The 11,708-nt window shown below is 42.2% G+C and overlaps 1 protein-coding gene across 30 annotated transcripts in view; it reads right to left on the reverse strand.

Annotated features, from left to right (window-relative positions):
* The window catches only part of ZNF618 (zinc finger protein 618), a 215,298-nt gene extending 203,803 nt beyond the window's left edge, over positions 1 to 11,495 (reverse strand). For 4 of the 30 annotated variants that reach the window (XM_075905318.1, XM_075905308.1, XM_075905306.1 and 1 more), the window contains exon 1: positions 10,880 to 11,370. In XM_075905318.1, coding sequence (XP_075761433.1) covers positions 10,880 to 10,924 — 45 coding nt within the window. In that variant the 5' untranslated portion in view covers positions 10,925 to 11,370. Of the gene's footprint in view, positions 1 to 10,879 lie in introns of all 30 variants that reach the window. The other 26 variants (XM_075905309.1, XM_075905298.1, XM_075905294.1 and 23 more) reach the window with 15 other exon arrangements.
* Between the last annotated feature and the right edge of the window lie 213 nt (positions 11,496 to 11,708).

An 11,708-nucleotide genomic window follows, 5' to 3' on the forward strand; every position in this document is an offset into this window, starting at 1 on the left:
CAAACTAATGGTACACTCATTGGGAAAGTGTAAAAACACCCATTGTGTGCTTTATCATCACAAAATGAGAGCAGGTGCCTATTATAACCGGCTCTGAGAGACAGTCCACACATTACGTAAATCACACACGATTACACTTTTTAACAAAGAAATTTGTAGTAACAGATTAAAGTTCATCCTAAACCTTCTTCCCATCTTGCTTCTAGGACTCCTAAGGCCGGACTGGTCAGTTCAAACTTGTTCTCCTATCTCTCCCACCATAGTTTGTTTCTGGGAGAGATAATGAATCCCCTCCTCCCAGTGAGTATGCAGGATCTCTGGGCAGCAGCAATGACGGGCTAACAGGGCCAGCTCACAGGCAATCCGGACTCTCTGCTATGCTACCCTGAAAACGTACAACCTTGTTTTCTGCAGATTCAATAGCTTCCATCTCTGATTCACAGTTTTATTTTCCTCTATCCCTTGTAAACCTGGTGTAAGGCTATTTAAAATACCCAGTCATTTTTCTGGCTCAGCTGTAACTTTTATTTTCACTTACTCTGGGCCAAATTCTGAAGTGATATAAAAATGTGCAGTAAAGTAAATTATAACACTTCAAGTAACTAAGGCTTAATCTAACCTTAAAGAGCCTTTGCTGAGACAAACATTCTGAGAGAGGAAAAAAAAATTCTTTTTGCCATAGCAGGCAGGTTTCTAGTGTAGAACTGGCCTGAGACAACTTTTATCAACTTCACCAATGTGTAATGGTTTGTCTACAGTAGAGTAATTAATTGACAGCCAATTAACTCAAGTTTGTTATGGTTAATCTGGATTTCCCCCAAACTTTTGTTCCAGGATAAGAACGTGACAGCAATTATACTGGGACAGAGACCAATGGTCCATCTAACCCGGTGTCCTGTCTCCCAACAGTGGCCAATGCCAGGTGCTTCAGAGGGAGCGAACACAACAGGGAATCACTGAGTGATCCATTTGTCATCAAACAGACATTGAAAATAAAGTCTAAATCAACATCCTCTAGGGGTTTTCTAGATGAACAGTGGGTGCACAGCGAGTAGAGGTGTAAAGTTACAGCACTCTGGTGCGTCAAATACCGACAGCGTAGACCTTGCGATTCTGCACTAAAAGTTCCCCAGGGCGCTTTCACCCAATGCAGGTTCACACATACCCAGGGACTCGGTCCTTAGTGCTTGAGAGCAGGGTCCTTGTGGACAGTTTGAGCACGTCTATACTAGCGAGAAAATCGACCCTCGGGAAGTTGATCTTCCAGCGTTCAATTTAGCACCTCTAACATAGACCCGTACATCAAACACTGAGGATAGCCCGTCAGCATCTGGTACTCCTCGTTTTGTGAGGAATATGGAAAGCCGATGGGAGCGTGTGCTCCCGCCAGCCTCCTGCTGTGCAAACACCGCCACAGCTCCGCTTAGGTTAAGCCGACTCCATCTACGCATGTTGCAAACTTTAAGCTGCCGGATCTAGTATAGACCCGGCCTTAGGGCACAGCACACGCCTCTTGCTGCGCACAATTTGTTTGGGCAAGGCCTTACACACAGAGGAGAGACACAATGAAGGGACTTCCGAGGGTAAATCAGGTTCTAATTTAGGGCTTGTCTAAACAGGGAGTCATTTCTGATTAACTCCCTCTATAGAAGCTCTTATTCCAGAATAAGAATCCCTTATTTTGAATTAGCGTAATCCACTTCCAAATTGGATTAGAATTATTTGAAATAAAGCAGCTTTATTCCAGCATAAGAGCATCCACAGAGGGTTGAAAATTCACACCTTACGTGTGAAGTCCAATTAACTTTCCTGATCTTTATACTTCCCCTCTTAATTTGGCCCACTGTACACTTCCCTGTCATTCAATTAACAAGTGCTTTCCATATACTCCTCAACTGTGCATGGATTGGAAGGAGATATCTTTTTCTTCCTAACCTTCTTTTTCCCCCACACATCTTACATTAACTTTTTGTAATTAACATTAACATTTTTGCTCATCTTCTGATGAAGTGGGTTTAGTGTCACAAGGTTTTGTGTGCAATGTTTTTTTTATTTTGTAAGGTACTACAGAACTATTTGTTGTTTTTAAAGTTACAGACTAACACGACGACCTCTCTGAGACTTTTTTACATTAACTTTGGAAGTCTTGAAGAGACAGCAAATTAATTAAAAACCAAATAACTTGCTTGGTCAATCATAAGCCTACCATGGTGATTCTATGTGCATCTAGACACAGTATATACATATTTAGAATGCAAAAATTTTATTATGATTTATATTACAGGAATGTACAGACCCATCATTATGGTATCTGCACGTAATATACTCAATTCAGATTCCAGAAACACAATTCCTGTGCATAAAGACCCAAGACCTCTAATCCCGCTCCAGACTAATTAGTTACATACTTAATTGCAGTCCACCTACCAGCTCCGTATACAATAACAAAAGAAATGGGATCATCCGAGAAGGCTTTGTTCTCAGCTCCATCACTTACCATTGTATTCAATGGGTCTACACAGAACATGCCCAGAGCCCTCACTACCAATCCCACTTTAGAAATTGTCCCTTTTCTCCACCAACCCTTGTAAAAGGCACTCATTGGTTGTCCTCCCTTCATCCTCCCTCAAGAGCACCTTTATGAATTTGTCAGTCAAAGATGCCAGAAGGCCATTACAGACCTTCCATGTGCCCAGAGAAGACAGGATCTCATCTGACTCACCCAAATGCAAAAATAATACAGGCTCACTCCTGCCTTCCTTAGATAACAGACTGGGTGAAGGATGGTCTCCCCCTCTTTCCCCTTCTAGAAAAGCAGCTTCTGTCCTCAATGCTCAGTTCTTGAACAAAACGAGCCACCCACAGACGTGCCCCATCAAGTCCAATAGTCATGACTGATATTGGCCTTATTTTATCCCACAGTTTCTCTATTGTTTCCATTGGCGTTTCACAACTCCATTATCTGAACATAAAATCTTAAATCCTTTTTGTCTCCCTTCCTGCTTTACTCCACTCTTGCTCTTATCATTGTCTTGACTAAAAAGAAAAGTCACTTGCCTTTGCTAAACAGGATACAGAATCAAAACCTTTCCCATGCAACTCATGCAAACTGGTTGCTTATGTTGTCTTTGTCTACTTGTGTTATTGCTGAAAAACCCAATTCCCATCTGATGGGCTAAAGGGGCAGGGAGCAAAATACTCCAAGTCAGTTTCCCAATCAATAGAATGAACAAGGATAGCTTATTCCAAAAGGGTTATCACTCACATACTGTTCATGATAAACAGCCTCATTCATTTCTACCCGACACCCAACAAATCCATGATTGTTTGTACCTAGTCAACACATACAGATGTACTTTCTTTACTAGTTAACCGCTAAACTGGCATCACGTAGTACAAAAGAAGAAATATTCAAGAAACAAAACTAAAACAAAAAAGGAAGCAGATCATAAGCAATTAAGCCACACAGAAAAAAAAGATACTAAAAATCAGAAACTTCTTCCCAGAAATGCAGTACGAGTGAAGCAATTCACTATGGACATAGAGAGTAAGGCAAAATTTTAAAATTATTGTAACATTAAGATTTGTTTCAATTTCTCAGAATTTCAGGAAATGTACCTCCTTCTAACCAGAATGTCTCTGCATGAGAAAAAACAACCCAAACCTCCTTAACTGTGCAGGTAGCAGGTCCCAAATAAACTTCAACCACACCAACAGGTATTTGTTGTTCTGTTTCTAAAGACTTCTGGTAACAGGGATTCCACGCCTTTCTTTGGAACCCTAGACTAGCACTCAGCTGTCCTTATCATCATAGAAAACTAGGACTGGAAGGGACCTCGAGAGGTCATCGAGTCCAGTCCCCTGCCCTCATGGCAGGACCAAATACTGTCTAGACCATCCCTGATAGACATTTATCTAACCTACTCTTCAATATCTCCACAGATGGGGATTCCACAACCTCCCTAGGCAATTTATTCCAGTGTTTAACCCCCCTGACAGGTAGGAACGTTTTCCTAATGTCCAACCTAAACCTCCCTTGCTGCAGTTTAAGCCCGTTGCTTCTTGTTCCATCTTCGTAGACCAGGAAGAACAAGTTTTCTCCCTCCCCCTTGTGACACCCTTTTAGATACCTGAAAACCGCTATCATGTTCCCTCTCAATCTTCTCTTTTCCAAACTAAACAAGCCACATTCTTTCAGCCTTCCTTCATAGGTTATGTTCTCTAGACCTTTAATCATTCAAAACATTTTTCCTAGTAGTTAACCAAAATCTCCCTTGTTGCAGATTAAACACACTGCTTCTTTCAATGGCTGGAGAACAATCACATATTTTTACATCAAAAGCTAAGAATGGGACACTTCCAGCCTAATTAGCATCGTTAGCACCAGTCCTACAACAGACAGGTACTTGTTTTTCTATTGTAAATATCTTGGTTTCTGTTATTTCCACTCTAGATCATCTGATGAAGTGGGTTTTACCCACAAAAGCTCTTGATACTATATATTTTTGTTAGCCTCTAAGGTGCCACAGGACCACTCATTGGTCTTCTTTATAACAGCCCTTAAAATATTTGAAGATTTATCAAATATTTATGTTTAGTCTTGGTCTTCTCTCAAGACTAAACATGCCTGGTTTGTTTTTTAATTTCTCCTCATCAGTCAGGGAGGTTTGCTAAACCTTTTACCATTTTCTTGCTCTCCTCCGGATTCTGCCTACCCAGCTATCCCCCAATTTGCATTTGGGCCTTTATTTTTTCTCTCTTAAATGCCGAATTTTGCAAGTGTTTTAACTGAATTCCATCTTGCAGATCTCAGTCCAATTCTCCAATTTGTCAATGTTGTTTTGAAGTCTAAGCCTGTCCTCCAAAGTGCTTGCTACCAAGTTTGGTGTCATCCACCAGCTTTATAAGCATTCTCTCCACTCCATTATCCAAGCATTACTAAAAATATTGAATAGTACCCAATCCAGGACTGACCCTTGCAGTATTCCAGTAGATACATCCTCCTAGCTTGACACCAAACCACGGAGCTAGAGATCTCTCTCAGTACAATCTAGCAGTCACATACCTGGAAATAATTACATATCAAACCAGCCCAGAAGAATGTAATTAGAAAAATATGCATGATAATTGGGAATTATTTAAGAACACTTTATTAGATGCCTGAAAAGCCAGAGTCCCACAGTCAAGAAAGAAGGCTGTATTGGTTAAAAAAGTCAGTGTTATTTGGCAAGTAAGGCACCTATAAAATAACTAATGGAAGGAAGGGCACATGAACAGTAATGAATACATACCACAAACCAAGAACTGTGGAAAACTGATAAGAAAAGCAAAGGGACATAAGCAGAAATATAGCATGTGGCTAGCAAAACAACAGACTTTTTAAAGCATATCAGGAACAAGAATGATGTTGGCCATAACTAGACTGAAGTAAGATTTATCCATAATAATACAGACAATTATTTATGTTCTGTAACTGGGGCAAAAAAACAAATTATGTGGACATATCATATGAAACCACATTTTCTATTCTACTTTCATCTCTGGAGGATGTTAAACGGCAGCTATTAAAGCGAGAGTTTTTTACATCGGCAGGTCTGGATAACTTGCACCGAAGAGTTTTAAAAGACCTGGAGGAGGTGCTCGCTTAACCATTAATGTTAATTTTCAACAAGCCTTTGCACTCTGAGGAAGGCCCAAAAGAATGGAAGACAGCGAATGTTCTGCAAATATTTAAGGATGAGCAACATGACGTAGGTAGCTCTAGGCCTGTCAGTCTGACATCAATCCCAGGCAAGATAATGGAGTAGCTGATACGGGACTTGATTAATAAAGAATTAACAGAGAGTAATATAATTAATAACAATCAACATAAGTGTATTGAAAATAGCTCCAGTCAATCTAACAAATTTTTTCTGAGTCTTACAAGTTTGGTTGATAAAGGTAACTGTGTTGATGTAATACTCTTAGGCTTTTTTAAGGCTTTTGAATTAGTACCACATGACAGGTTGATTAAAAACTAGAAAGATATAAAATTGACACGGAACACATTAACTGGATTATAATCAGGCTATCATTATAAACAAGTAACCGTAATCAAACGGATGTGTATCCGGATTGCCATAGGGATTGGTTCTGGGCCCTACGCTATTATGCGTTATTAATCAACAACCTGGAAGAAAACAAACTCAACACTGACAAAGTTTGCAAGTGACACAAAACGTGAGGGAGTGGTAAAATAACACCGAGGAGAGATCACTGACCCAGAGAGACCTAGATAAGCAAGCACCATGTATTCCAATATGGCTAAATGTAGACGTAGCACCTCCGAGACTAAGGTGCTACAAGCCCATTCATTAATTTTTTTTTAGTTACAGACTAACATGGCTACCCCTCTGAGACTTTTAAATGCAGTTGTGTACTTCTAGGAACCAAGTATGTAGGCCAGACTGGCAGGATAGGAAACTCTACCTGGGAAGCAATGAGTGTGTACAAGATTTTTGTGAGTGGAATGTTTTGGTTTGGGGTTTGGAGGGGCTAAGGGATAGAAGGGAGTCAATAACCTACTGAACATGAGCTCCCTGTGCAGCACTGTGGCCACAAGGACTAATGCATCCTGGTGCCACCAGGCTGGACTGCTGCGTCCAGTTATAGCATTCACCATTTAAAAAGGATACTGATCAACAGCAAAGGACTCGGAGAATATCAAAAACAGGCCTTACCATAATAAGCCCAAAGAACACAAGCTAGTTAGCTTAACACCAACCAGGCTAAGGCGTGACTTGACTACTGCCTAGAAGTACCTACACGGGGAATAAATATTTAGTAACAGGCTCCTCAATCCGGAAGAGGCTACTCAATTTAGTGGCTGGAAGTGGCATCTAGACAAATTTAGACTGAAAATAATCATTCATCCTTTTAACAACCTACTGTCGCGAATGGTGGAGTTTCCACCACTGACAATTTTTATAGCGGGAGTCAGTGTTTTTCGAAAAAAGATCTGCTCTAGGAATTATTTGGGGGAAAATCTGTGGTCTGAAATATACAAGAGGTCAGACTAGCTCATCACAATGGTCCTCTCGGGAGGCAGAATCTACGAATCTGAGTCGCCTGACTGAACCCAATAGTCATATTAGCATGTTAAAAGTTAAACACGTGCATAAATTATCCGCAGGACTGGGGCCTTTGCAACCCCCTCCAGTTGAATCCAAGAGGATCTGAACGTAATGACGGCAGTACAGAGTAACCCCTCCTTTGGCAGGTAGCAACATTTGAGGATTGAAAGGCCCAATCCTACAGACCCTCTATATACACAAATTCTACATGCGAGGGCTTCAAGAGCTAGGTCCAAAGACTGTACCCTAAAGAATATAAAATCTTACATTACATTTTTTTTAAAGGAAAATCTTTTTAAAATATTAGTTTCTATTGACTTCTCTAACACTTGCATAATCAAAAATTTAATTACACATCATCCAGCAGTGTAATTATACCTACATAACGAAATATATTAGGAAATTATGTATTTAAACAATGTAATAATTTTGGAAATAATGTAACAATCAAATGTCACATTGTGCTTGTGCTAACACTATGTATCATTGAACATGCTAGTATTTTATTTACTTATGTTTGTGACCTCACTGAGGACCAGGTTCCTGGAAAATTCCCATTTCCAAAGTTCTGTCTTTCTATAATTTATGCTACAAAAATTCAGTCTTAAAATCTATTTGCAGCAATTTCTTTTCTACCATCAAATAACTCAAAATTAGGCAAACAATTTTTGCTCAATTTTCCCCAAAACAAGTTCCCTTTGAAATGGGTCTAAGACAAAAAATTTCAACCAAGAAGGCTTTCTCCAGAATGCAAGAGCGTTGTGGAAAAAAAGGTTAGGGTGGAGAATTCTATTGTAACCTAAACTATAGCTTTCACCACCAGTAAAAGATATAATGGAAGCCATTGTTTAAAGGAAACCGATATGCACACAGTTAAAGGATGTAAAGGTTGCAGTACACACACCTACAACATCCCCACAAGTTGCAATCTAATGCTATTGCATCTGCAGTCTCTGCAGAGGACATGGGCTACAGATATTTTAAACTATATATTTATTTATAATAAGGAAAGTCACTTATTTGCATTAGCAGTTTAGTACATGTAGAGATATAAACAGCCCCTTGAAATTTCAAATTTTATATTTTAGATTATAAACTTCCAAGAAATAAATGTGAAACAATGCAACAGAACCTCTTATGTACCGTAACTTAATATATTCCACTATTTATAATCACAATAATAAAGCCATCAATTTATTATATCCCTGGGCCCTGAATACACCAATTATCAGTGCTTCTCCCAAGATTTTAGGGGGAGGATGTGGGAATAGGCAGAGCAGGGAGGAAAGAAGAGACGCGTCAAAAGTTCTCCAGTGGGGGGGGGGGGGGGGGGGGGGCATGACATTAATTAATCTTCAAAAATATTACAGCCAAATGGTTTTAATTTGGTATATTCTTAGACTAATCTGAAGTTCTAGTGTGCAGTTCAATTAAAAGAATGAATGCAGGACATGAATTTGGAAAAGTCACCACCTTTAAGGCTTTTGAATGAAACCAAGAACAAAATATTGACAAGGATTGTTTAATCCAATTTAATGCACTGTGTACAATTTCTACACACGTGATACTCCAGTATGTTTGTGCCACTATTTGCTAATGACTACGGGAGGTTGTTCTATACTTGCTGAAAAAAAAATTCAGGAAGAGGGTGGGTCTTTTTTCTGGAGATCAATGCAAAATGAAAAAAATAAAGTTGCATTTCTGAACATTTTGTCCTCCACCCAACACTTTTCCTGCTTTGCAAGTCTTTCCATCCCTGCACAACCCAACACACGAAATGACTAAATGAGAACAGAGTGAAAAATAGATCCTTCTCCCTGCATTTATCAGGAAGTCCAGACTTGAATTTCAAGCGAATATCAAGTTACAGTGAAACAATCCAAACATCAAACACTTTTCAGGGGGGTTAAATTCAGATTTGAAAAATTCATTTCAGAAAAATTCATTCCAGACTGAAATTTAATTAAAAAGAAGGAGGCTAAATTTCAGTTACTGGAGCAAGGAAGCGCAGGAGTTGCAGGAACTTGTGTTTCAAATTCAAAAATGTTCTTTTCAAATTAAATGCTGCAGCTCTGGAGCCAGCCATCTTGCTATTTTGTCCCCATTTTAGAGAGGAGGCTGTGTCAAGGTTGGTAAGACTCAAATGTTGACCTAATCTTCCACACTCTCTTTTGTGTGCAAAGGCCACGTATATCGTTTATATGTGCTTTTATTGAAACAATGAAACCTTCAGTGCTCCTTTGTTATTTATTTTAGAAAGATCAATACCAAAAACCCAGTATTCAAGGGCAACCCTACAATAACAACCCACTTTGCGTAGCCCCACTACTTGCAGGCAGCCTAATAACAAAATGTGTGCAAAAAAGTAAGAGAAACATTAATTATGGAAAGGTTTCAATTTCAAACTCCAGAAAGGTTATAAAAGAGTGAGAGGTGACAAGGATTTTTAAAATTATGGAAAATATCATGGCAGCGCCCTTTCCAGCTACTTGATTTTTCATAAAAATTAAAATATTCAAATCTGCAGTTAATTTTGTTCATGATATTGTTAATTATGCACATTTTGTATGATCAAAGCAGATTTTAAAATCAATCCATGTAATACTATATTTGTATGATTCACAGTATCTGGAATAGTTTCAGGGTATGTGCAAAAAGCCTACTATGGAAATTTTTCTCTTTAGAAAAGAAGAAGTAGGAAATTAAATTACTGGAAATTATGTTTCAATTATCCCAGGACAAACAATCAAGACAAAAAAAATCAGAAATTCAAAACCCAAACTGGCATTCTACTCTTAATTTTGCTTTCCCTACTGTTTTTCTGCTCTGTGTATAGGATCTTATTGTTTAAAAGCAGTTTTGCATGAAATCCAAAAATCACCAAAAAAATTTTTTTTGGGTGTGTCCACAGAAAAAAAAATTCTGTATTTTTCTTTATTTCTTCATTATTTAAGAGAACTAACTTTAAATATTACAAAATACCAAAATCTGCCCTGCCACCCTACGCTGGCAAGTTGAAAAATTACAATGAAGCACAATTCATAATTGCTTCATAAACAGCAATTCTCCTACTTTCCCCAAAGTAACATTTTATTGCAGTTCATTTCCATGGGCTTGCCTAAAACTCAAATCAGATCCCTTCTGAAGCAGTCGCTGTTTTCCAACCCCATTTTCTTCCAAAACAGGAGAAAAAAACTGAATTCGTCCAAATTCCAGCTTAATTTTCATTTACATATTAACAGGGCTTGGCTTCCAAAAACACCAAATTTGTTCCCACGAACCTAGCTCTCCCAACTAGCTGCTCTGAGCACAGAATCCCCCTTCCTGCCTTGCCTTCCCCCCCGCAAACCCTCGCGATCCAAACTTTTTTCCCCCAAAAAGAAATAAGAAATAGCAAATATTTCCTCTTTTTTCAATTTTAATTTCTTTTTTTTTTTTTATTTACGAAATAGTCTCCTCTAGGTGGCGCCGTTTTAATGGAAAAAAATAAAAACCCGACCGTTTGGAGGGGAAAAAAAAAATTAGAAAAAATTTTTTTTGTGTGTGTGTTGAGAAAGAGCAAGGGCCCGAAAAGCGGGGGGCCGGGGGCGCGGGCGGCCGGGGGGCGGCGGCGCGCGGCGGCCCCGGGGTGCGGGGCGCCCGGCGGGGGGCGGCCCGGGCTGTCCGAGCTGACATGGCTGCTCGGCGCCGCTTTGTTCCCGCAGCCGGGCCGGGCCGGGCGCCCCGCGCGCCGCCTCCCCGGGGGCTGCCCCGCGGCGCGTCCTCACCTGCTCGCCCGGCGGCTCCGGGGCGCTGGCGTCCGGCTGGCTCATGGGGGCGGCGGGGGGCCCGCGGCTGCCGGGCCTGCGATCCGCTGCGCGCTGCCGCCGCCGCCTTTCCGCCCGGCGGGGACGCGAGCGGGGGCGCTGCCCGCGGCGCGGGTGGGCGGCCGCAGCCCGGTTCCCCCGCGGGGGCGCGGGCCGTCAGCGGGGGCGCTGCGGCGGGCAGGGCGCGTCCCGGTGCGGAGCCCGCGCTGCCGCCATCAGCTCCAGCCTCAGCGCGTCGAGAGCGGGCGGCGGCGGCGGGAGCAGGGGGCTGAGTCTGGCCGGGCGCGGCGCGGCAGGACCCGGGCTGCGGCCCCCGGCAGCGCCGCTCCCACGGGGCGAGGGGCTGGAGTCCCCCGCCTGGGCAGCACCCCGCGGCAGGGGGCCCCGGCCCGGCGAGCGCTCCCCAGCAGGGTGCATGGGGGGATGCTGCGCTCCAGGGACCCACCTGCATAAAGAACCAGCGGGGTTCTACTTTTTCATCAAGCCCCCCACAGCAGCAAGTTTCCAGAAGCAGGGTGGCGGGTGCCCTCCATCGCCAAGCCTGGTGGAGAGGGGCCCTGCCACGGGCATGTGCCCCAAGAAACGGGGCCCAGGGGCGGACGGGCCGCTCCTCGCCCCACCCGCAGGCCAGAAATGGGGGCGAGTCCCCACAGAAGGGTCCTCTCAGGGCTCTGCGCTTCCCTGGCCCCCACAGCCCTCTCCCACCTTCAGGCCCCACAAGGGAAGCTGGTGTTCACACCCCTGCCCCGCCTAAGGTGGTTTGTTCACCTCTCAGGGGCAGGGGCCTACC

This window comes from Pelodiscus sinensis, chromosome 22, assembly GCF_049634645.1.
Source record: "Pelodiscus sinensis isolate JC-2024 chromosome 22, ASM4963464v1, whole genome shotgun sequence".
NCBI classification, from domain to species: Eukaryota; Metazoa; Chordata; order Testudines; family Trionychidae; genus Pelodiscus; species Pelodiscus sinensis.